At 43.9% G+C, this 21,835-nt stretch overlaps 1 protein-coding gene across 3 annotated transcripts in view; it reads right to left on the bottom strand.

The window, feature by feature from the left end:
• DNAJC6 (DnaJ heat shock protein family (Hsp40) member C6) overlaps nucleotides 1-21,835 on the bottom strand; it is a 90,679-nt gene that overhangs the window by 5,840 nt on the left and 63,004 nt on the right. For all 3 annotated transcript variants that reach the window (XM_073357429.2, XM_073357431.2, XM_073357430.2), the window contains 11 exons: nucleotides 19,857-20,051; nucleotides 19,291-19,408; nucleotides 16,426-16,505; nucleotides 14,110-14,303; nucleotides 13,919-13,999; nucleotides 12,545-12,991; nucleotides 9,392-9,544; nucleotides 4,572-4,640; nucleotides 3,435-3,569; nucleotides 1,441-1,707; nucleotides 533-678 (listed from right to left, as the gene is read on the bottom strand). In XM_073357429.2, the coding sequence (XP_073213530.1) occupies nucleotides 533-678; nucleotides 1,441-1,707; nucleotides 3,435-3,569; nucleotides 4,572-4,640; nucleotides 9,392-9,544; nucleotides 12,545-12,991; nucleotides 13,919-13,999; nucleotides 14,110-14,303; nucleotides 16,426-16,505; nucleotides 19,291-19,408; nucleotides 19,857-20,051 (1,885 nt within the window). The remainder of the gene's footprint in view (nucleotides 1-532; nucleotides 679-1,440; nucleotides 1,708-3,434; nucleotides 3,570-4,571; nucleotides 4,641-9,391; nucleotides 9,545-12,544; nucleotides 12,992-13,918; nucleotides 14,000-14,109; nucleotides 14,304-16,425; nucleotides 16,506-19,290; nucleotides 19,409-19,856; nucleotides 20,052-21,835) is intronic.

Raw genomic sequence — 21,835 nt, forward strand, 5'->3', positions numbered from 1 at the left:
CAATCTGCACAGGACGCAAGTCGGTTACAGACACAGCTAAAAGTGGTGCCTCTTTAGTTCAAACTGTAGCAATTCAAGCTTTCAGCTCTTGGGATATCTAGCTCAATCCCCAGTGTGCTGGCCGAGAGGACAGATCTCACATAAGTAGTTAAGGATTGTGAGTGGAAAGCAGGGGAGTTAGTGATCGTTTGTATTTAAATGTGGCTCTACTATGAAAGTTTGATGCCTAGCTGAGGAATTCAGTGTGACATAGTAAATTTTAGTAGATCTTGGACATCAAGCATGCAGTAGATGAATGCATACTAGAATGGAGTGAGTGTTAAGTGAATACAGGAATACCATAAACAAAGGCATTAGTAGTTTCTTGCACAGGAGTTTGTTCTTAAAAACTGAGCTTGTGGAGAGTTAAAAGTGACTAGTTTTACTAATTATAAGGAAGAAACTGAGTGGGATTTCAGTCTTCAGCTTGCTGGAAGGAAAGTCTTTTCAAATGTGGGTACGGTTATCACACTACAACAAGAATGCAGCTTACTTTTAACTTTTCAGGGTCCATCTCCTTAGCCATTTCTTCTTTTCTCATTTCAGCTATTGTTTTAGGTCCCTTTTTGTCTTTGTGGGCATTAAAGCCTTGACCACATAATAGGTCTTCAAAATCAGCAGACACCTTTGGTTTTGAGTCTTAATAAAAATCAGAAAGCTTAAGTTAGAGTCTACTCTTGTAAATAGGCAGTACGATTAAACATCATCTTCCTCAAGCTGCCCACCAAAGCAATATTCTGATCACAAAGCACATAACCTCTTAATACTTCAAGTCTGTATGTAAACTCTCACCTCATGATGTAGGAACCCCACCCCCTAGAGTAAAAGGCATTTTCAGAAATGGCAACTAGTTGCATGTACCCAACTTAATACACTTGGGCTTCAGATTCAGGCATTCCAAGCACTAGGCTCCAGTTGAAGGGAAACACGTATGTTCTGCAATCAGACAGGTCTAGCTGGACACTCAGACACACACAAAAATCTACAGCCACTTTTGGAACATAAGCGCAGCCATACTGGGTCAGACCCAAGGACCATCCAGCCCAGTATCCTGTCTTCCAACAGTGGCCAATGCCAGATGCCCCAGAGGGAATGAACTGAACAGGTAATCATCAAGTGATTCATCCAGTCACCCATTCCCATATGGCTGCAGAAGTGTTAGGAATGCAGAATTTCCGGAATACCACCAAACTTCAGAATCATCATTCCCCTCCATCTCTCCCTGCCCAAGTACAAAATGTAATTGCCCTTGGAGATCATACAATGATCAGCTTGGTTGTATTTACTCCGGCCATAAATTGTTTGTCTCTTTTTGCAATAACCTACATTAAATAGCAGCAAACATTTTGGAAGTCATTGGGGGGAGGGGTGGGAGAGAGAAAGAGAATAAATAAATCTTACCAGCATTGGCTGGTCCTTTTCCACGATCGTTTTGCCCACCAGGCATTGCTGAAAAGCTCACGTTGTAGTTAGGCCTGTTCTGTGGAGAGGCATGTGCTAGGTTTTGCTGGGATTTGGACTGTGATTGTTGCCAGGAGTATCCGGAACCTTGCTGCCAACCACTACCTCCCATTGGCTGGGGAGATGGTTTCTGTGGAGAGCCCATAGGAGGGAATCCTCCACTTATTCCCGTCGGTGTGGTTGGTTTACTGGCAAATGAAGACCCCCCTGCAATATAGGAAGAGGTGAGGAGAAGAGAAAATGTTAGCAGCATGTTCCAATAGACAGGACACTGGTCTTAGAGCTGGGAACAGAACCCAGTGTCCTGACTCAGCTATTGACCTGTTGTGTGACCGGGAGCAAGTCACTTCACTGGTTTCCTTTGGTCTTGCCTATATTCAGTTTGTAAGCTCTCTGGAGCAGGGAGTGAGTGTTCTTTACTAAGTCTGTACAGCACCTAGCAGAAAAGGACCCGGACCTGGACTGTAACCTCTAGCGGCTATTGTAATACAAACTAACAATAAGCACAGGAGCTCCTTATGTACTATACATGGTGGACAGTCAGGAACCAAACAATTTCTTGTGGTGGTTACAATGGCAAGCAACATTTACCATGAGATTGTATGTGTAGACACACACTGCTTCCTGAGGGGCATAAGGCGCCAAAATGGCCAAAATAAAATAGTGATGTAACAAAAAAAATATAGATATCAGCTTTCAGAGCTTAAAGTATCAAGCTGAATTCAGATACATTTAATGTAAGTTTGATCAAGTTCATGTGATCTAAAAACGTGAACTATGCTGAACACTTAAAGGTTGGGCCATATCCTATGGAGTCCAAGCTCTTGCTTGTTTTTAGAATCCATCATGTCACTACACAGATTCACTGAAGCAAGACCAACAACTGCTCTCTTACATAATGCATGGCACTTGTTTGTTTTGTTCTGGCAGAGCAAGTGGCAAGCCAGCAGAGGGAACTGGGAAACCTAATTTCAGAACCATGCTGACATTGACACAGATGAATAAAAAAAAATGGCAGCCAAAGGCATGTTAGTTTGCCCAATGTAAGAAGCAGAGGGCAGGAAGAGCTGGCAAAAGAAAAAAAAATGTCTGCGTTTAGTAAAGTGCAAGCGGGAGAAAGTCGGAGATATTGAACACATAAGAGGGTCTTAAAAACCAATGTGATCAAAAATCTTTCCAATAGTAGAGTTTGGTGGCCTCTGATCATTTTGAAGGCCAACCTAAGCTGAAAGCATTTTATCTAGGAGTCAGAAAGTGAAGCGTCATTTGCAGGGAGACACAAATTAAGACAGGATCCTTGGGCTTCCAGGCCCCATCTTTAGGGAAAGTGTTGATGGAGCAGTGAGTCAGGGCAGAGCAGCAAGGACAGAAAAAAGGCATAGCCTAGAGAGGAAGATCAAAGCCCAGACAGAAGAAATAAACCCCACTCAAAAGGCAGGTGGAGAGTCATTCCCAGGAACCCCTGAAATTTTGGGTGGTCCAAAACATTGGTTGAGCCAAGCCCCGTTTGTTGTTTTATCACGTTTGTTGACATCAGATTTAAGCTAAGGATAAAAATCAAGGCAGCAGCCCCTCGCAAGTTGAAACTTGCCATTGGCAAGTCATTGACTTCATGTTATACCTTACAAACCCATGCTGCCTAACAGTGGTGAGGTCCCAGCCAAGTCTTTCAACAAGCTCCTATAGATGTAAGCTCAGAAGAAGTCCAGCTTTGAAGAGGCATAAAGAATCTAGTCCACCCCTCCCTTCTTTGAAGCAGCTGTTTTCCAAAACCATCTCCGAGGTTCAAGTGTAGTAAACTGCTCCAACCCTCCCGCCCCCCAGAAATATGCTGCCTCAAACCCCAAGCTGCCCATTTTAACTCAACACTTCCACATTAGCATCTCTTCTAAATGGGCCAACCATATAAATTTGATTTGTTATTAAAAAACAACCTGCTAAATTTGCACCAAGAGCTCCTAAATCAGCAAATGGATCCAGAGTTTGTGGTTTGGACTGGTGCGTGGGAGTGCTATGGAGAGATCCTGTGGGACTTGTAGCGGCTGACTTGCTTCCCATACCAAGGCCACCTATAGAGAGAAAAAGAGTTTGTAAAGCTGATCTTTAACATCAGGTCTGCTCAAACTTACCATTAGGAGTCATACTAGTATATCATCTTAATGTTTAATTCAAGCCTGCTCTTGTAGAACATTGAGGTGCCGTGTTTGTTGAGCTGACATTTTATACTTAGATAATGAACTATTTACTCTTCAATCTCTCTCACACACACCATTCAACACCAACTATGCAAGAAAATATTAGGCTTGGTATTCTCAGATTGCTTCTACAGCAGCCATGGTATTTCGCAATCAAATATAGTGGGGGCGGAGGGAAGTGAAACACTTTAAAAGCCTTGAATTAATTTTATGTAGTGGCTACCCATTAGACACAGTTAGGACTCCACAATGTATTTGAAGACCTCAGCAGCTGAGAAGTTTGCATTTCATGAGATACCAGATACATTTTGCAGGGTTTTTGCTCAAAATGAGGACTATTTTCAATCAAATGGTTCAATTTTCAAGCTAAATCCTTCACATCTTCATATCAATTTTTACATTGTAGCATGCAGGGTTTGGAAGTCTTGTTCATGGATGTTTTAAAAAAAACACACCCCACCAACCAGCCAGCTTTCACAGATTGTGAGAAGTAAAATTTGGAAGTTAGAAGATGGCCATACAACCTCATTTAGACTTTTATTTTTTTGAACAGGGATGTGAAATTCTTCATGAAAAATGGTTTGCACTACTTCAGTGTTCACTGTTACTACAGTAACCTACAATCTTGTCATCTTCAAAGGACAGCAATTTCATTTGCATAACTTTGAAGGAGGATGCACTAGATCCCTTAAGTTCAGAGGAGAATCTTAGTTGTGTGTTCCATCAATGGAATAAATATAAATCGTTGTAATACAACATAAATGAGTACAGTTTTTAGGTAATGGAAGATTAAACCAGCTCTCTTCAGCTAGTGGTAATATTTTCCCCATTAAAAATTCACCTTTAAAAAGGGATAGAAAGTGGTACCATACAAACCTGATTTGTTGGACCACTCCCAGCCAGCTGAAACATCTGGTTGTATGGCAACCGTTGGTGTACTAGAAGCTAAACAAAACGATTGTTATTTATTAAGGTATTACCCTCCCCCCCCAAAAAAAAACCCCAAAAAACCAAACCAAAACAAAGAAAACCCTAACCCAGCCTCAGAGGAAAAACAAAAAAAGTTAAAGAAACCTATAGTGCAGAATGAAATTGCATAGTGGTACTCTGTGGTTGTCTAGGATTTGGTAATGATGGAAGAGTCATGTATTAAGTCACAGCTATCGTGACTAAGGTTTCTCTTTGACCCCACCCCATTATGTTTTGTAAAGTACGGCACACAGATTTAATGTCTATTTCAAGTGACTCAGTTGTACAAGCTGTACAGTCCAATACAAACTTCTCGGATTTGGTTAAAGGCAATGCATAAAATCAATGTGGTCACCACCCATTAGGATTTTTAAGTATATAACTGTAGCTATCAAATGGGGATGATTTTACGCTGTTTTACCTTTAGGCAACAAAGTTAGTTGGCTTGCACTCAATTTGATCAAAAATTAAAGGTTGTGCCAGTTTGAGATGCCTATTACCACACATTAATTTACCTGAAAGAATTTAAGTAGTGACCAGAGCACAGAACTACTGTAGTGGTGGAAGGTCAGAGCACAAAGTATCTAGCACGTTCAACAGATGCCTTCGTCTTGGCAAGTTCCAGCAGCAGAAGAATTCAAGTTTTGAAATGTTTGTGGAATCCCATGTTTTAGAAGAGAGTGTGTGTCTGTTAAAAACGTGACCTGTCTTAGGGCACCGCTACACTTGCGGATGTAGAGTGCTTGGAGTTAAACCAGCCTTCGTAGAGCGCAGTAGGGAAAGCGCTGCAATCTGTCCACACTGACAGCTACAAGTGCACTGGCGTGGCCACATTAGCAGCTCTTGCATCGGCCACAGTGCATTGTGGTAGCTATCCCAGCATGCAAGTGGCTGCAATGTGCTTTTCACACATGGGGGTGGGGGTGAGGTGGAGTGTGACAGGGAGTGTAGAGTGTGTGTGTGTGGGGGGGGGAGCTGAGAGCATGTCAGCATGTTGTCTTGTAAGTTCAGATACAGCAGACTCCCCCTACCCTCACCTCTCTCACACACACACACACACACACACACACACACCCCATTCCACACTAAGCCCTGATCTACACTAGGACTTTAGGTTGAATTTAGCAGCGTTACATCGATGTAAACCTGCACCCGTCCACACAATGAAGCCATTTATTTCGACTTAAAGGGCTCTTAAAATCGATTTCCTTATTCCACCCCTGACAAGTGGATTAGCGCTTAAATCGGCCTTGCCGGGTCGAATTTGGGGTACTGTGGACACAATTCGATGGTATTGGCCTCCGGGAGCTATCCCAGAGTGCTCCATTGTGACTGCTCTGGACAGCACTCTCAACTCAGATGCACGATTGTTTGCCGTTGCTCTGACGCAGGGAGGGGCAACTGACGACACACGGCTTACAGGGTTGGCTTCAGGGAGCTAAAATCAACAAAGGGGTATTTCAGGCAGGACTTCATGGAGGGTTCCAATAAGAAATGGTGCATCCACATCTCAGGGCTGCTCGGCAGAAGATGGTACAATATGACTGCTAGCCATCCTCATCTCTTGCCTGCCCGGCAGAAGATGATGCAATAGGACTGCTAGCAATCCATATCGCCTGCCTGCTCACCATAAGATGGTTCAATAGGACTGACTGCAGGACTAAAGAGAATGACTTGATCAAGTCACTCCAAATTTAGTCCCTGCGCCCATGTCTGCCCAGGCGCTCCTGATTGACCTCACACAGGCGACCAGGAGCACCTCGGACATGACAATGACAGCTACCAGTCCTATTGCACCGTCTGATGCCACAAGGCAATGGGTTGCTGCTACTGTGTAGCCATGCAGTACCGTGTTTGCCAGCACCCAGGAGACATATGGTGACGGTTACCTGAGCGGGCTCCATGCTTGCTGTGGTATGGCGTCTGCACAGGTAACTCAGGAAAAAAGGCACAAAATGATTGTCTGCCCTTGCTTTCATGGAGGGAGGGAGGGAATGGGGGCCTGACGATATGTACCCAGAACCACCCACGACAATGTTTTAGCCCCATCAGGCATTGGGATCTCAACCCAGAATTCCAGTGGGCAGCGGAGACTGCGGGAACTGTGGGATAGCTACCCACAGTGCAATGCTCCGGAAGTTGACTCTAGCCTCAGTACTGTGGAAGCACTCCACCCAGTTAATGCACTTAGAGCATTTTCTGTGGGGACACACACTTGAATATATAAAACCGATTTCTAAAAAACCGACTTCTATAAATTTGACCTAATTTCGTAGTCATACCCTAATGGTTGCTTTGTCTCAGAGCAGATAAGCAGCCAGCTGCCAGAAATGGAGCTTTCAAAGGGCATATCCACATTCCTGCGGTGATTCAAAAACGAGGACAAGAGTGGCTACTTGACTTAAGGGGATTATGGGATGGTTCCAGAGGCTGATCAGAGCGCAGCAATGCAACCCCTCATTCACACAGACGCCCGGGTGTTTCAGCCAAGGCGCAACAAGCATGAATCTTCTCGCTGAGGTGGAGTACCAGGAGCGCTCTAGCCGTGGAGTCAGAGCGCTCTACATGCCTTGCCAGTGTGGACAGGTAGTGAGCTAGGGCGCCCGGGGCTGCTTTAATGCGCTCTAACTCACAAGTGTAGCCAAGCCCTAAAGGTAAAGAAAATAGTTCTAACCCAAGGTAGATCAGGATCATACTTTAATTCAGTGCTTTAAAATGAAGCAAGGCCTCATTCTTCCATGTATGTTATCTGCCCTGAAACCTACTACTATTTCCCTCTACCCTAGTAACGCTGACTCTTTTCATCTTAATTAGCCTCTTACAGTTTGTATGGCAACTTCCACCTTCTCAGTATGTATACATCTTCTTACTATATGTTCCATTCTATGCATCCAAGGAAGTGGGCTGTAGCCCACGAAAGCTTATGCTCTAATAAATTTATTAGTCTTGAAGGTGCCACAAGTACTCCTGTTCTTTTTGAAGTACTTTGGAATGCCTTTTGGGTGAGCACCACCAGGATACCTATAACTTACTTATAATCCCTTACACTTGAGTGCTTTAAATTAAAAAAAATTCCAGAAATTGCTGAACTCAGCTGAATGCTGCAAATCTACAGACCCTTCTATCTTTTGCTGAGCTTTTTGTACTACTCTTGAGCGACAGGGCTGTCTTGTGAAAGTAAGAACCCCCTAAATATAGACATAGCAGCACAAAGGGAAAATGCAAAATGAAAGTCAAATGAAAAATATGCCTCAATATAAATAAGCCTCAAGATCATGATGTGGTGACTTGCTTTGGACATAAACAGCCAGCCAGAATAGTTGCTTATCAAGAGCTGAACCTAGTCAACATTATAAGTTTGCACTTTCTGAACAATACAGAAACGGTGCTCCAGATTACATATGTCCCCATTCCCACCACTAGGATAGTGCATGGATTCTCTTCCGCACTGATTGCACGTATGGATGTTTGTGTTGGAAAGCGGGTGGGGGCTGGAGAACTGGGTAACCCTCACAGAAATTTCCACCCTCTCAGGAAAGATCAGCAGCCACAGAAACATTAAAGGAAAGCAAAGGTGTAACTGTATTTCAGAGGGGACAGCAAGTTGTTTCATTCTAATGAAGTGGTATAAAAATACCCAGATAAACCAAACTGGGTTTCTTTAATGCAGTGGAGAGAAACAAGTAGTCAGGTTTTCAAACATTATTGGACTGCACAACCACCTTCTGCCAAGTTCCCTCATTAATTCTCGACACTAGCACTGTAATTTAGTACCATAAAATAGCCAAGATACTATTTAACTGCTTTCATTGATACAGCCGGCTCCGATTTAGATTTCATTGATACAGCCAATTAACAAAGTTGATATGTCCAGTATCCTCCTCCCTTCCATGTTATGACAGAGCTAAAATACAACAGTGCCAGTGAGAAAAGAATCTCCTCTTTTGTAATACTAACTTTCCAATGAGAATATCCCACCCGAGAAAGGTGTTTTAGATGATCAGACATGAGAATTAATTTGGGGCTGAATTTGTTTAAGCCAGAGAAGGCTACAAGATCAAAAGTTCTCAGTATCTCAACAACGTGATCTCTAGTTCACTTCGAATGAGAGACTATTTGGTGGTACTTGCACCAATAAATGGGCATAGAGAGAAGATATTGAGCAGCAGGAGGAGGAGAGATTGCTGTCTGCAGAAAATCTCCTTGCCTTTTCTTTTTTAAACACACAAAGCTTAGCATCAGTCTGATGGAGACTCAAAGATAAAATGAAACAACTAAACAAACAAGTTTAAAATAAGTCTGATGGGAAGAACCATCAGAAATCTAGATCCAGTATGATGCCTGACTAAACATGAAGAGACTGGAGTTCTCTACCAGACTTCGTGTGCTGTGCCCTATTTAGTGCAATTAATGGTAATTTGGTTCATATCAGACCTCATAACCACATGAATACACATGCAGGCATCGCTGTTTAGCAGTCTGATTTCTTCATGTGCACAAATGGCTCAATAAATTAAATACAAATTGGGAGTGTAACAGGATTCAAATTAGAAATAAGCTGCAAATCTAGGGACTGAAAGCCCTTTCTTCTCCCTCCGTTGAGCAGCTGTGCTCTGGTCATTATTTCAGAGATAAGTATGTTTGTGCTTATTAATGGCTTGTTCCCTCACCATTACTTATACAAACACCTGTTTTAAATACCATAGATGAGGCATTGAGTTTCTTACCCACGTGAAAAGGGTCACTGTGCACTGTAGGTGAAGGACTTCTTGTTGCTTGAAGGAAAGGATCACCAGTGGCATTTGATGAACCAAGAAAAGATCCCAGTAGATCTGGACCAGATTGCTTTGGGCTAGTTCCAAATGGATCAAAGGCAGTTGCTATAAAAATGCATTTGAGGTTAATTTTTGCATTTCATACTATGGTTTCCCTTTCTAATTAGTCTGGATTAGATCTCTTCTCCTCAAAACAATTAGGCATCATTTGTAACTCCCACAGACACTAACAGGAGGTAGGATGCAACCAGGGGAGACAGACTGATAACTTGGATTTGCACTGAATGTACAAAAGTATTCCAACCAAGTGCTACAACTCTAGGTTCTGTTAGATATATCCATGGCAACACAGATGCACATCCCATCTGTCTTATCCAAGGAGGATAACTGCTCCTAAATTCAGCTGAAGTGGGATGCTATAGGAAGGTATTTTAAATTCTGACTTGCAAACTGTGTGGAGAAATGAGTGACTAGCCCAAAAACTTCAGGTGTTGGAGTCTGTCCAGCCTGTTCCCCTTCCTGAAACTATTTGAGAAATAAAATGGGGAGTGTTGGAAGTTCTCTAAAAGCTTTGAAGACACCCAGAGGATGTCATCAAGATTATGGAGTTTCCAAAAGGCTCTTGGAGAAATAGCTTTAGAGAAGCACTGGTGCCCTTCCTGTATATATGAACCATCTCCACATCTGTGACATGGTTCTGAGTTCAGCTCTTCCATAAATTCCGTTTTGAGTACATGCTTATCCCATAGCATTTTAATTTGGAGAAGCTGCCAACAACAAGGAGCAAAGTTTAAGAAGAGAGGGGAGCAATCTGATCTGACCACTTGAAACATTATTGTAACATGTTGTGTTACAGAAGACAATTGTGAGCGCTGAACACTGTATGAAGTGAAGTTACTTATGTGGTAGCAGCATTGTTCATGTTACTTAACGATTGAATACTGGCTTACTGTTCTCATACTTGCTTTCGAGGTCCTACACAACCTAGCTCTCTTGTACCTCACTCATCTGTCCTCCTCATTCTGCCCACTCCCTTTGACCACTCCCTTCCTGCCCCTTAACATATGATTCCATTCTGCCTGGAGATCCTTTCCTGACCCTACTGGCAGAGCTAGGGATGGGCAAGCCAGGTCATTGGCCTGGGCACCAACTCCCAAGGGAGTGCCTAACTGCTGTGCTTTTTATTTTCCTCTGTTCTGCTCTGATTGGCTGGATGGGTGTTTTATTGTTATTGCTCAGCTGTTGGGGGTGCCAAATGACTTTTCTTCCGTGACTGACAAAATGTCTAGGGCTGCTCCTGACCATTGCCACACCCTACCCTCTTAAGAGGGTGCTCTCACAAATCAGCTTTGAGGCTTATAAACCACAATCATATATCAGAAGCAAGATACTCAGGATGAGCACACTGCTCACACAGGGAACCTGGGTACCTTAGCCTTCACTCACTTCTTCCTTCTCCAAATCTCTGTCAGCGTCCTTCCATCCCTGCACCTCAAAGATTTGTGTTCTCGTCATGGTTTAGATTGCAACAGTCGCAATTTTCAATCTGTTTTGTAGACACATCTGGTGTCTGTGCACTAGTAAATAAAAGATTCCCTCTAACAATAGGACACTAGATTCCCTTATTCTACTTAGCTTTGGGATCTTCAGGAACTAGCTGTGAAAACCTCACATTTAGTGGGTGTTACTACAGTGAACTCTACTCAAGTCTGAGACCGCGTTGATCTAGTGCACTACAAACGGATTTTAAACACCACAGCATTAACACTGTTAAAATGATTGCAGAAGGTATATATATGATCAGGAAGTTCAGCATAGGCAGTTCAGCATAGGCACTGATGTACGTATGCTGCCCCAAAACAGGTTTTTTGAAACTAAGACGGATAGTTGTGGGTTAAAGAGAAACTGTCACAGCCTTTACCATATATTTCTTTAACTGGTTCTGAATAATGTGGGGTTTTTTTTGAGAGAGTAAAAAGGGAAGAAATTCAGCTTTACAGCTCTCAAAACAAAAAGCCCACCCACAATAGGAAAAAGCTGCAATGAAAGTATTGTGCCCAGTGATCTGGAATAGCTCCTCCAAAGCTTGCAATCAAGTTTGACCAGGAGTTTCCATTCTCTGTGAGCTTGCAGCTGCCTGTGGCATAGTTGATTAACCATTTCTTAGAGACTTTCCATAATCTGGGCCTTTGAGACTCTTGCCTTCAGCATTTCCTTCATAGATCCTCTTCATTCCTCCTTTCCCCCGCCAAGGAGTCTGGGCCCCGCCCCTTATCTCTGACACTCAGCCTATGGGCAAACTTCGACACTCAATGTCAGTATCATCTAAACAGTCTGCCTTGTACTTTTCAGCAGGCAGGGAGGAGAGAGAGAGAGAGAAAATTTTTAAGGTTTCAGTATTTGCTGGCTGAAAGAGAGAAGGCAGAAATAGCAGAGGGACAGACATGTGCATTGTTTCCATAAACTGGAGATGGACCACAACCACAGTTCCTCACCCCTCTGAGCTATGAGAAAGTGGAGATCCAGACTTTGCTATACAGACTCATCTCTAGCAAAAATCCAACAGCTGGTAGGTTAGAGCATACCCCTACCAGCCCCCACAGCGTCTCTCTAATTGGAGAATTATGAGACATATCTGCTTGTTTTCACAGCTTGGAATCTATAATTTCATTTAGAGGGACACTGGGTCACTGTAAGATTTATGAATTCTAAAACATTCTCCTTCTACCTTTGTTACACAGTATCATTTTAAATAGTCCCCCATCACAAACTATAAACTTACAGAAATAAAATACTAAATGTCACTAATAACTAATTCACATGGACATGAGTGTAATGGACAGGTCCCTTCACCCAAGAAGTATGCACACATTATCAGGGACCACTGAAAATTCAGTATTTGAGATTCCTTAGAGGGTGATGCTCTGTGTAGTGCAAAATGCCTTGGTCTCCTTGCAAGGCCTCACAGATACTCCAAATCCCTCCCCGTGTAGAGCCTCACTCGTCCATCATCTCTACTACAAGTCCAATAGCTCAGAAAGGCTCTTCTACAGCCACATCATCACACATTTGTACCAAGTCAGGGACTAGGCTAAGAAGCGTTACCTTCTCCTACTCTTGGGGACGGAGATGGGGATGCTGAAGCTGCAGAGCGTCGGGGGGTGGAGTGTGCAGATCCAGGCCCACCTACGTGAAAGACATCCTCAGCAGCTGCCTGTCCACCTTGACTGGGGGCCCTGGAACCACTGACCCCAAACAGATCACTCAACAAGTCTGAGTTAGAGGGGAGAGCAGTGGACTGAGTGGGGAAATTCTTGCTCATAGGGCTACCATCTAGACCCAGAAGGTCAACATCCTCAGGTGGAAGTGGTGCTGGAGTCTCTTGTTGCTTTTTGCTGTGTTTTGGAGTCCCATGGGTTTTGTCACTGCTAGCATTGCTGTGCTGACTGGAAAGGGATAAGAGTTCATCATCCGATTGTTCACTCTCCTCATGCACTAGTGCTGCCCGATCCTCAGAGGTGGGGTGAGAACTGCTTTTGTCAGATTTCTGATCTAAGCGAGCAAAAGAATTTATGTTAGCTTCCGGTTCTTTACGTTTTTACATATAAGCCGTTTATTAGCCTCCCATGGAAAAAAGGCAGCAATAGCAAAACACACGTGTTCAGCCAAATTTAAAATGGAAGTCCCAATTACTCTGTATTGTATGGAAATATTTCCACTTTACTGATAGGGAAACTGAGCCTACGGAACAGGACAGTGTAAGAGCCTGGATGAGAACAGAAGCTGTTCCTGGATCTAGATGTGGTGCCTAAACTGATTTGTCTCAGGTTTCATTTATGGGGGACTAAAACACAAGGCAAGGGCAAAAATGAAGAAGCATTTTAATGAAAGCATCACTTGAACTTTAATCCAGGTTTTTAGTTTGGTAAAAGGGGGAAATCCTCATGATGGATTCCTAAACTGTATGTTGCAATGATGCTGCAGGAGACTTATGCTATATATGCTATAGGAGAGGTTCTCAAGCTTGTTCACAGTGTGGAACATGTTCTATCAGACCATTACGTCCCATGGATTACCAGCCCTCCCATTGGCAGGCACAGACCATTTCTTCCCTGTACGTAGTCACATAAGGTGCCACAGGGGATGTTGTAAGTGAAAGAGCAATATTAGGAAAGGCAAGTATTTTAAAACTGTCGTTTACTGTGTATTAGCAGCTGGAATCAATGGCTCTGAGTTTGAGATTATGGACTACCTCAGTCAGACAAATCCAGGGCAAGCAGGCACAGTGATCTCACTACCTCAGAAGAAGGGAGTGTTCATTTTAAACTCAAAATTGCAGCATAACCAGTAGCCCACAGTGATCTAATGTGAAAGACAAGATCACAAGCTGACCCTTTGCTTGAGCACATTCATCCTTTAAAAACTAGAGACAACTTTTTACAACACTGGCTGAAAATACTAGAGGCCAAGTCCAAGTACCTTGCCAGCTGAGAGAGGAGAGGAATGCCCCCTGTCCAACGTTTTTTATGTTATCCTGAGGTGCATCTACAGGGCATCGACCTGCAAGACAAAGAACCAAACGCACCAGGATAGAAGGAAGTCACAAAATAGCAAAGGGCAACGTCAGTGTTAGAAGCTGAAGAACCTGCACAAAGTAGGGCAGTTCTCACCTGCCAAGGCGAGAGCGTCTTGATGTTCCTGGTGAGAGGAGAAGAGAATGCTTGCATTGATGTCTTTTGTTGTGAAGTTCTCCCAGGGAGGAGTCAGGTCAGTCTGTCTATCAGCAGATTCTATTTCTATCTCCAGTGTAACATGAAACAGCTGGGGATATTTGTCTGGGGAGTCGCATGCATCCAGTTCAGGTCTAAATGTTGACAGAAAGTTGTTCAGTTAAAAGTGGTAAAGCAATTTTTTTTTTTTTTGGCAGACAAAGTTTAAAGCCTTTAATACATGTATACGTCCACGTTCTTCATTTTTACACTTCTCCCAATCACTCCTAGCATCTTTTCAACTGCACACAAACAGCAGCAAAGTGGCAAGGACAAAGCAAGTATCTGGCATGTGTTACTATAAGATGAATCATACAAATCAGCAAAGTTATTCTTTAGCTAGTTCCCAAGGAAGGGGAGAGCAAAAATTGTACTCTAAAGACTCTTGCCTCTACTTCATCCTAACAGTCCCCATTTCAAAAAAAAAAATCAACCTTGCTTGTTGACAGGTTGTGCTGCTGTCCGCACTTTGTAGAAACCCAACAGCAGCTGAAAATATAGACACTCCTGAAGAGAGAGACTTCATTTAAAATAAAATGGAATCAGTTACCCAAATTAGCGTGCTCCGAGTTGCAAACTCATTGCCATGAGGTAGATGAGGGCTAGGGCCCTTTCCCAAAAATCAGCTACTCCATATCTAGACCTCGTCATTATACCAGAAACCACAACTGTGTTCTCCTATTCATCCAGTGATTGGACAGTCTGTAAATCAGTCCCCAAGAAAGTTCCTTGTCTCATCACATGGGTGTAGCCCTTGTCAAGCCAGTGCCCTCTGAGTCTGGGGAGCTGGTGTTCCCTTCTGTCTATTCTGTTACCTTCTCAATTATTGATTAGGGGCCTGAAGGCTGCATACTTCCTCCAGACTTGAAATTTCTGGTCTCACCCTACAACACCTACCATTTTCAGTTTCAGACCATTACTCATTTCTGCTCTCTGGCCCAGTGTGGGGTTTCTACACTCCATCACATGGATTAAGCTGCCTTCTGACTGGACTCTACCACTTTGCCTTTTTTCCTAACTGCACAGTAATAAGCTACTGTCACTGCACCATGTAAAGAGCATTCTCAGTATCTGATTTTGCAGTCCAATGAATGCAAAAGTTGTAAGCAGTGAACATTCTTAGAGTACTCAAGCCTTAGTTTAGTTATTTTAAAACTTTATAAAACAGAGTTAATGAATATCAGTAAAGCAATGGGAGACATTTCCCTTAAACACTTCTACAGAGAAAGTATCTTATTCCATTCACCCATGAAAGGGAACAAGATCTTACCTATTTTACTGTTCCACCTCATCCACCCATACTCCATACCACCATGCAGTCACCCTTGCAGGGGTTGCATACAGTCTCTGCTATATCTAAGGACCATTTGTTTTAACTATTAAGTTACCTAGGGCGCTGAAAACAAAAGTTACATCTCAGAAATTAAGATATTTGCCTAGGATAACTCATGTTCTTGGATATTTTACCACAGTGCACCAGCTTTGGGGAAGTAGTGGGCATAACTCCCCTCCCCATTAAACAGACATATGCAGACCTGAGCCATCTGAAGGGATGTCCTGGTATTAGTTATACTGGAAACAAAAGGGGAGACTTGCCTTTCTAGGGAGGCTCAGCAAGTCCAAGAGTGTTTCCCCTTTTAGGGACTTTCACTTAGTAGGCAGCAAATATAGTAAAACATTCTATTGAATATTCCAGGTGCTCCAAACAACTCTCCTTCTGCAGAGTCGAGAGTGGCTAGGAGCCAGCAAGACAAGAAGAGCGTACATCATGCATGCATTTAATATATTAAGTAACCTCAACCATTTAAAAAAATAGGGAGGAAGAGGACCACTCATTATGGGAGGCCCACATATATTTTCTGCATCTTCACAATTGCCCATTATGTAGTTTGGGAATCCCTGAATGAGTGGTACCTAGGGAAGAGATGGCTCCCTCAAAGTAAAAGGAAAAATGGTCTTCAGAAAGCCCTGTTTCTCATTTCCCCAGCACCTCAGAACAGGTATTTGAGAGACACTGATATAAAAGTCTGACAATTTAGTTCTTTATCAGTAATGTTGTCAAAGCTACTCAGGCAGAAGATACTAGAAGAGCTATTTATGCCCTATTTGTGTGCCGGTATGCATTAGTTATGAGTCAGTGATGGTCAGATTGTTTGTATGCAGCTAACATGCTGAAGTTTGCATGCAGTACTGGTCTTTGCCCTAAGAGGTACTTACTTCGTAAATTTTAGCATGGTTGTTCCCAGTGCTATGAATCCAGTATGAAATTGAATCTGGAAGATTTGTGTGTTTGACATCTTAAAAAACAAAAACAAAAAAACAAAACCACCACAAGATTAAATATACACTTCTTAAATAAAAGGGAATTAATTCTCTAGATTTATATGACACACAGGCAGCTAATTGGTTCTACTTCACTAACTGTTACCATATAAGTGAATACTCCTGGGGGAATTCTACACCACTGCACCTGCACAGAATTTATGTTCCCTGCAGATTTCTTTGCTTCCCCACAGAAAAATGACTTTGATGGGGAAGCAAAGGGAAGCCACAAAAGCAGTCATGCAACCCTCCCCGGCAGCATATTTTGGGAGCCCAGGTCAGCTGGCAGAGGTAAATCATTGTGGGGTAGGAGGCAGAACTGGGAAAGACCTGGCTGGTGGCTCCTACCCTCGCTGAGCTCAGCTGCTAGTCCCAGTGGCCCTGCGGAGGATGGGATTTCCTCTTCCTTTGCACAGCATCTGGGGCTGGGTCAGACCCACCAGGTTTCTCCCCCGGCTGAAGGAAGCTCTGCAAACTTCCCTCCCCCCGCTTTCTGCGCCCATTGTTCCTCAGTTGCACAGGAAGGAATCCACTCCTCCCTCTGCCAAACCCTGTGCCCAGACCCCCTCATACCCAGACCCTCTCGCCGAGCCTCACCCCCCTGCACTCAGAACCCCCTCAATGAGCCACACTCCCCCTGCATCACCCCAACAAGCCACCTGCACCCACATCCCCAACAAGCCCCAACCAGCTACATCTGGACTGAGCATCCCCACTGAGCCCCCCACACCCTCTTGTTGAGCTCTAACTCCCCCCACACTCAGACCCCCCTGCTGAGCCCCAAGCACCTTCACCTGGACCCCCCTGCAGAGTCCCATTACTGTTGCACCCGTAAACCCCACCCCCCCAGCAAGCCCCTGTGCATTCAGATCCCCCACTGAGCTGCCCACACTCAGACTGCCCCACATAGAACCCTCCCAATCCACACCTGGATTCCGCCCCCCGCCGACACACACACACTTGGATCCTGCCTTACTGAGTCTGCCTGGCTACATCTGGCACAGAGGGGCAGGGCCCTGGGGTGTTTCTGGGGCAGGCCTGGTCCTTGCGCTGTGTCAGGGTTGGGTACAGCCTCACCACTGAGTCCGTTTCCCGGGGGGAGAGGGTGTTGTGTAGCTGCACAGAGATCTCCCACTTCTGTGCAGCCAGTGGCCTGTGCTCCCCAATGCCATACCACATTTATTTGACAAATAATATTTTAAAATTCTGCACATTTTACGTGCAGAAGATTTGTTTTGTGGTTTTTTTGGGTGCACAATGCTCTCAGGAGAAAAGCGAATGAAAGTCTTTACTGACAGCTACATCACCGGATTTGTTTTTCAAGCATACAACAGCTTTTCTATCTCAGAATCCAATATCTAATCGATTTCAACTCTCCTTCCTTGCATGTAATTCAGAACACCTCAGTGCTGAGTAAACATTTCTCCCCTTTGTTCTCATTTCTCAAGAGATCTTAGGTTTTATTTTAGTGATTTTATTATACATCTGTTCTGACAGACAACCATGTTGCCACTATGTATGTTAAAAATCTGTTGACCTAATCGTGAGAGAATGCAGGAACTTTCCTCCTGCAAACGAAGACTCCACTCCAGCCCAGTCCACCCAGAGCATGGTGAAATGGTACATTAGCAGGGCCCTATCAAATTCATGGTCCATCTTGGTCAATTTTACAGTCACATGATTTTTTTAAAAAAAAAATTGTAAGTTTCATGATTTCAGTTCTTTAAACCTGAAATTTCACAGTGTTGTAATTGTAGGGGTCGTGACACAAAAAGGAGTTGGGGGAGGGTCACAAGGTTATTGTGGAGGGGGTTGAAGTACTGCTACCCTTACTTCTGTGCTGCTGCTGGCGGCGGTGCTGCTTTTAGAGCTGGGCAGCGGGAGAGCAGTGGCTGCTGGCTGGGAGCCCAGCTCTGAAGGCAGAACCCCCGCCAGCAGCCGCGCAGAAGTAGGGTGGCATGGTATGGTATGGCCACCCTTACTTCGGCACTGCTGCCTGCAAAGCTGGGCCCTCAGTCAGCAGCCGCCACTCTCCAGCCGCCCAGCTCTGCAGGCGGCAGTGCAGACGTAAAGGCAGCAATACCATACCATGCCACCCTACTTCTGTGTGGCTGCTGGGGTGAGGGGGGTGCTGCCTTCAGAGCTGGGCCCCTGGCCAACAGACGCTACTCTCTGGTTGCCCAGTTCTGAAGGCAGTGCAGAAGTAAGGGTGGCAATACTGTGACCCCCCCTAAAATAAACTTGCACCACCCCACCCCCACAACTCCCTTTTGGGACAGGACCCCCGATTTGAGAAACTTTGGTCTCCCTTGTGAAATCTGTATAGTATAGGGGTAAAAGCACACAAAAAAAATACCAGATTTCATACGGGAAGACAAGATTTCATGGTCCGTGATGAGTTTTTCATGGCCATGAATTTGGCAGGGCCCTATGCATTAGGAATGTGGAAATACTGGCTTGTTGCCACCTCCTTCCCTACGTGGCAGGGCAGGAAGTCCAGTAGACCCTTGCTTCAAGCTGGTTACTGGCAGAGGAACTTTCAGTTCTTGCAGCTGGAAGGATCTTGCCCGGTCCCCTCCATACACTACCAGCACTGTCACTGCCTACTCTGAGCTTCACTCCCAGCCTCTCCAAGTCTTTAGGGCCGTGCTGAACATTTTTATGGCTACTTTGCCTCCTTCCACCTCAATCTTTGACTGCCAGGGTCAGTCTTTGACTGCGTGTTTGTGCTGTGTGTATCAAAAGGTAGACAAACTATACTTTTGCTTGAAGTCGTCCTCCAATGGTTGATCTCATATGGTAGACAGAAATGACAACATCTCCATGAACAGTGACTCCTAATGGAATTATGACTTTCCCGTCTTGCATACGGAATTCCCTTTAAAACAAATGAGGAAGAAGTCCATGGTTATGCGCACTTCAGCAGAACCATTAAAGTTATTGCTGGTGTACTTCAAAATACATAATCTCAAAACTCAGACCGTGATTAGTGAGTAGAAGTAGCATTCTGTGCTCTTACTAGTGGTCAGTTGAAACGGTAATGTTTCACATAGAACTACTAGTATAGTGCTGAAAATAGGGGTAAGCCCAGCACCTCATCATAGAAGTTCAGACAAGCTCTGGCAGTCGAGTTTTAACACTGGGCATCAACTTCCCAGTAACATTTTCACTTCTAGTAACATTATCTTGCCCAATCAAATCAATCACAGACAGGACCCCGCCGCCGCGCCCTGCCCCCCCCCGCACAGCTTGGAAGTTAGATGTATTACAGTAAAAAAAGACTTTTATTAGCATCATTAAGAGGTAAGAAAGCCATAGTAACTTACTTCATTCTTTCATATTCCTGGGAGGTTGTAAAGATTCTGGTTTCTCCAATCAGAATGTCACAGAAGGGTCGACACCCATTTCTCTGCTTATTGAAACAGGGGACTGGACTGAGAGAGACTGATTTGATAGTAAGAGGCTTACAGTGAGGCTGGATAGGCTTTTCTACTATTAGATCACAAATGTATCCTAGGTATCTGCAACAAAGAGAGCCATTACCGAATGATCCCATCACTAGGGCTGTCAAGCAATTAAAATTTATCACGATTAATTGCACAGTTAAACAGTAATAGAATAGCATTTAAATATTTCTGGATGTTTTCTACATTTTCATTTCAATTACAAACACAGAATACAAAGTGTACAGTTCTCACTTTATATTTATTTTTATTACAAATATTTGCACTGTAAAAAGACAATAGCATTCTTCAATTCACCACATACAAGTACTGTAGTGTAATTTTTGTTGTGAAAGTGCAACTTACAAGTGTAGATTTGGGGGTTTTTTGTTTGTTACATAACTGCACTCAAAAACAAAACAAACGAGCCAAAAATCTACATTTGTAAGTTACACTTTCACAACAAAGAGATTGCACTACAGTACTTGTATGAGGTGAATTGAAAATTATTTCATTTCTTTTGTATGATTTTACAGTGCAAATATTTGTAATAAAAATATACACTGATTTCAGTTACAATATATATGACAATGTAGAACATCCAAAATATTTAATAAATTTCAATTGGTATTCTATTGTTGAACAGTGCAATTAAAACTGAGATTAATTCTTTTGAGTTAATCGCGTGAGTTAACGGAGATCAACAGCCCTACCCATCACACAATTATCACTTCTGTTTTCTATAAGAGAGGCACTTGGAGAGCACAAACTTGCACTGAGCTGCTTGTAAAGTTCTAGGAATGGAATTTTGTCAGTATTTGTACAACATGCATTTACTGCCGTCAAGCCACAAAGCAAACAATGTAAGCATTTTATGCCAATTCTGCATTTATAAGAATAAATAAAAATAGAGTCTATACTGAAAACAAACAAAACAAAAAACCCACACATGGCAGCCTGTCTCAGAGCCCAGGACTACAGACTTGGTGTAGCAGTATTGTCTGTCTGTTTGGTCAGCAGGCCTAGGGGTCAGCACCCGCTTCTCCAGTCTCTTTTAGTTCAATGTGTCCTGAACTCCTTGAATGGGGTTCAGCTGGATTGGCCTCTTTGTTGATAACCCCCTAGTCCCACCCCATCCCTGGGCTAGGCATAGGGGAATCTGGGGTAGTTAGGGGGACCAGGCTCTCACTCCACCAGGTCCCAGCACAGGGCCCTGAAAGGATGATAGCATTGTATGACCTACGCTTAGCCCACCTCCCCCACCCAATGCCTCAGTTTGAGGTGGGACTTTGCTTTCAACCCCAGAGTCTCAGGGCTGATGCAGGTGACCCTCTGGTGCCCCTACCTTTCGGGTGATGTCTAAAAGGCAGGGGAGGAAGACTCACAGCCAGACCTCTTTAATAAGAGCTTCTCCTCCTGTCTCAGGGCAGTGTTCCTCCAGGAAATGACTTCTCTCCTACCCCCAGCCTGGGCTGCTGGAACTCTTTATACTCTTTTCCCCAGGAGTATGCTTGGCAGTACCTGAGGGGTGGAGCTTTCCTGACCCAGCACTGCTGCAGCCTTTTCCCGGCCTAAGCCTTAGTGTGGCTTTGGAAACTCTATCACACTTGGACTCATGCTATGGTGCTAAAAATAGCAACGCAGACATTCCCACTCTGGTTCCAAGACCCACCCTCCTTGCAGGGTTCCAGAGTTTGAGGGGGAACATGTACACTACTATTTTTAAGTGCCATAGCAGGAGCCGGAGTCTGTAGACGCGGGCTCAGAGAGTCCCTGCTGCCGGTGGTTTTTTTGTAGTGTAGATATACCCTTAGAGACCAGTTAGCTTAGCTCCAGCTAAGTGCATTGGAGGGTTTGTTTCT

The sequence above is a fragment of the Lepidochelys kempii genome, chromosome 8 (genome assembly GCF_965140285.1).
Source record: "Lepidochelys kempii isolate rLepKem1 chromosome 8, rLepKem1.hap1, whole genome shotgun sequence".
Classification (NCBI taxonomy): domain Eukaryota; kingdom Metazoa; phylum Chordata; order Testudines; family Cheloniidae; genus Lepidochelys; species Lepidochelys kempii.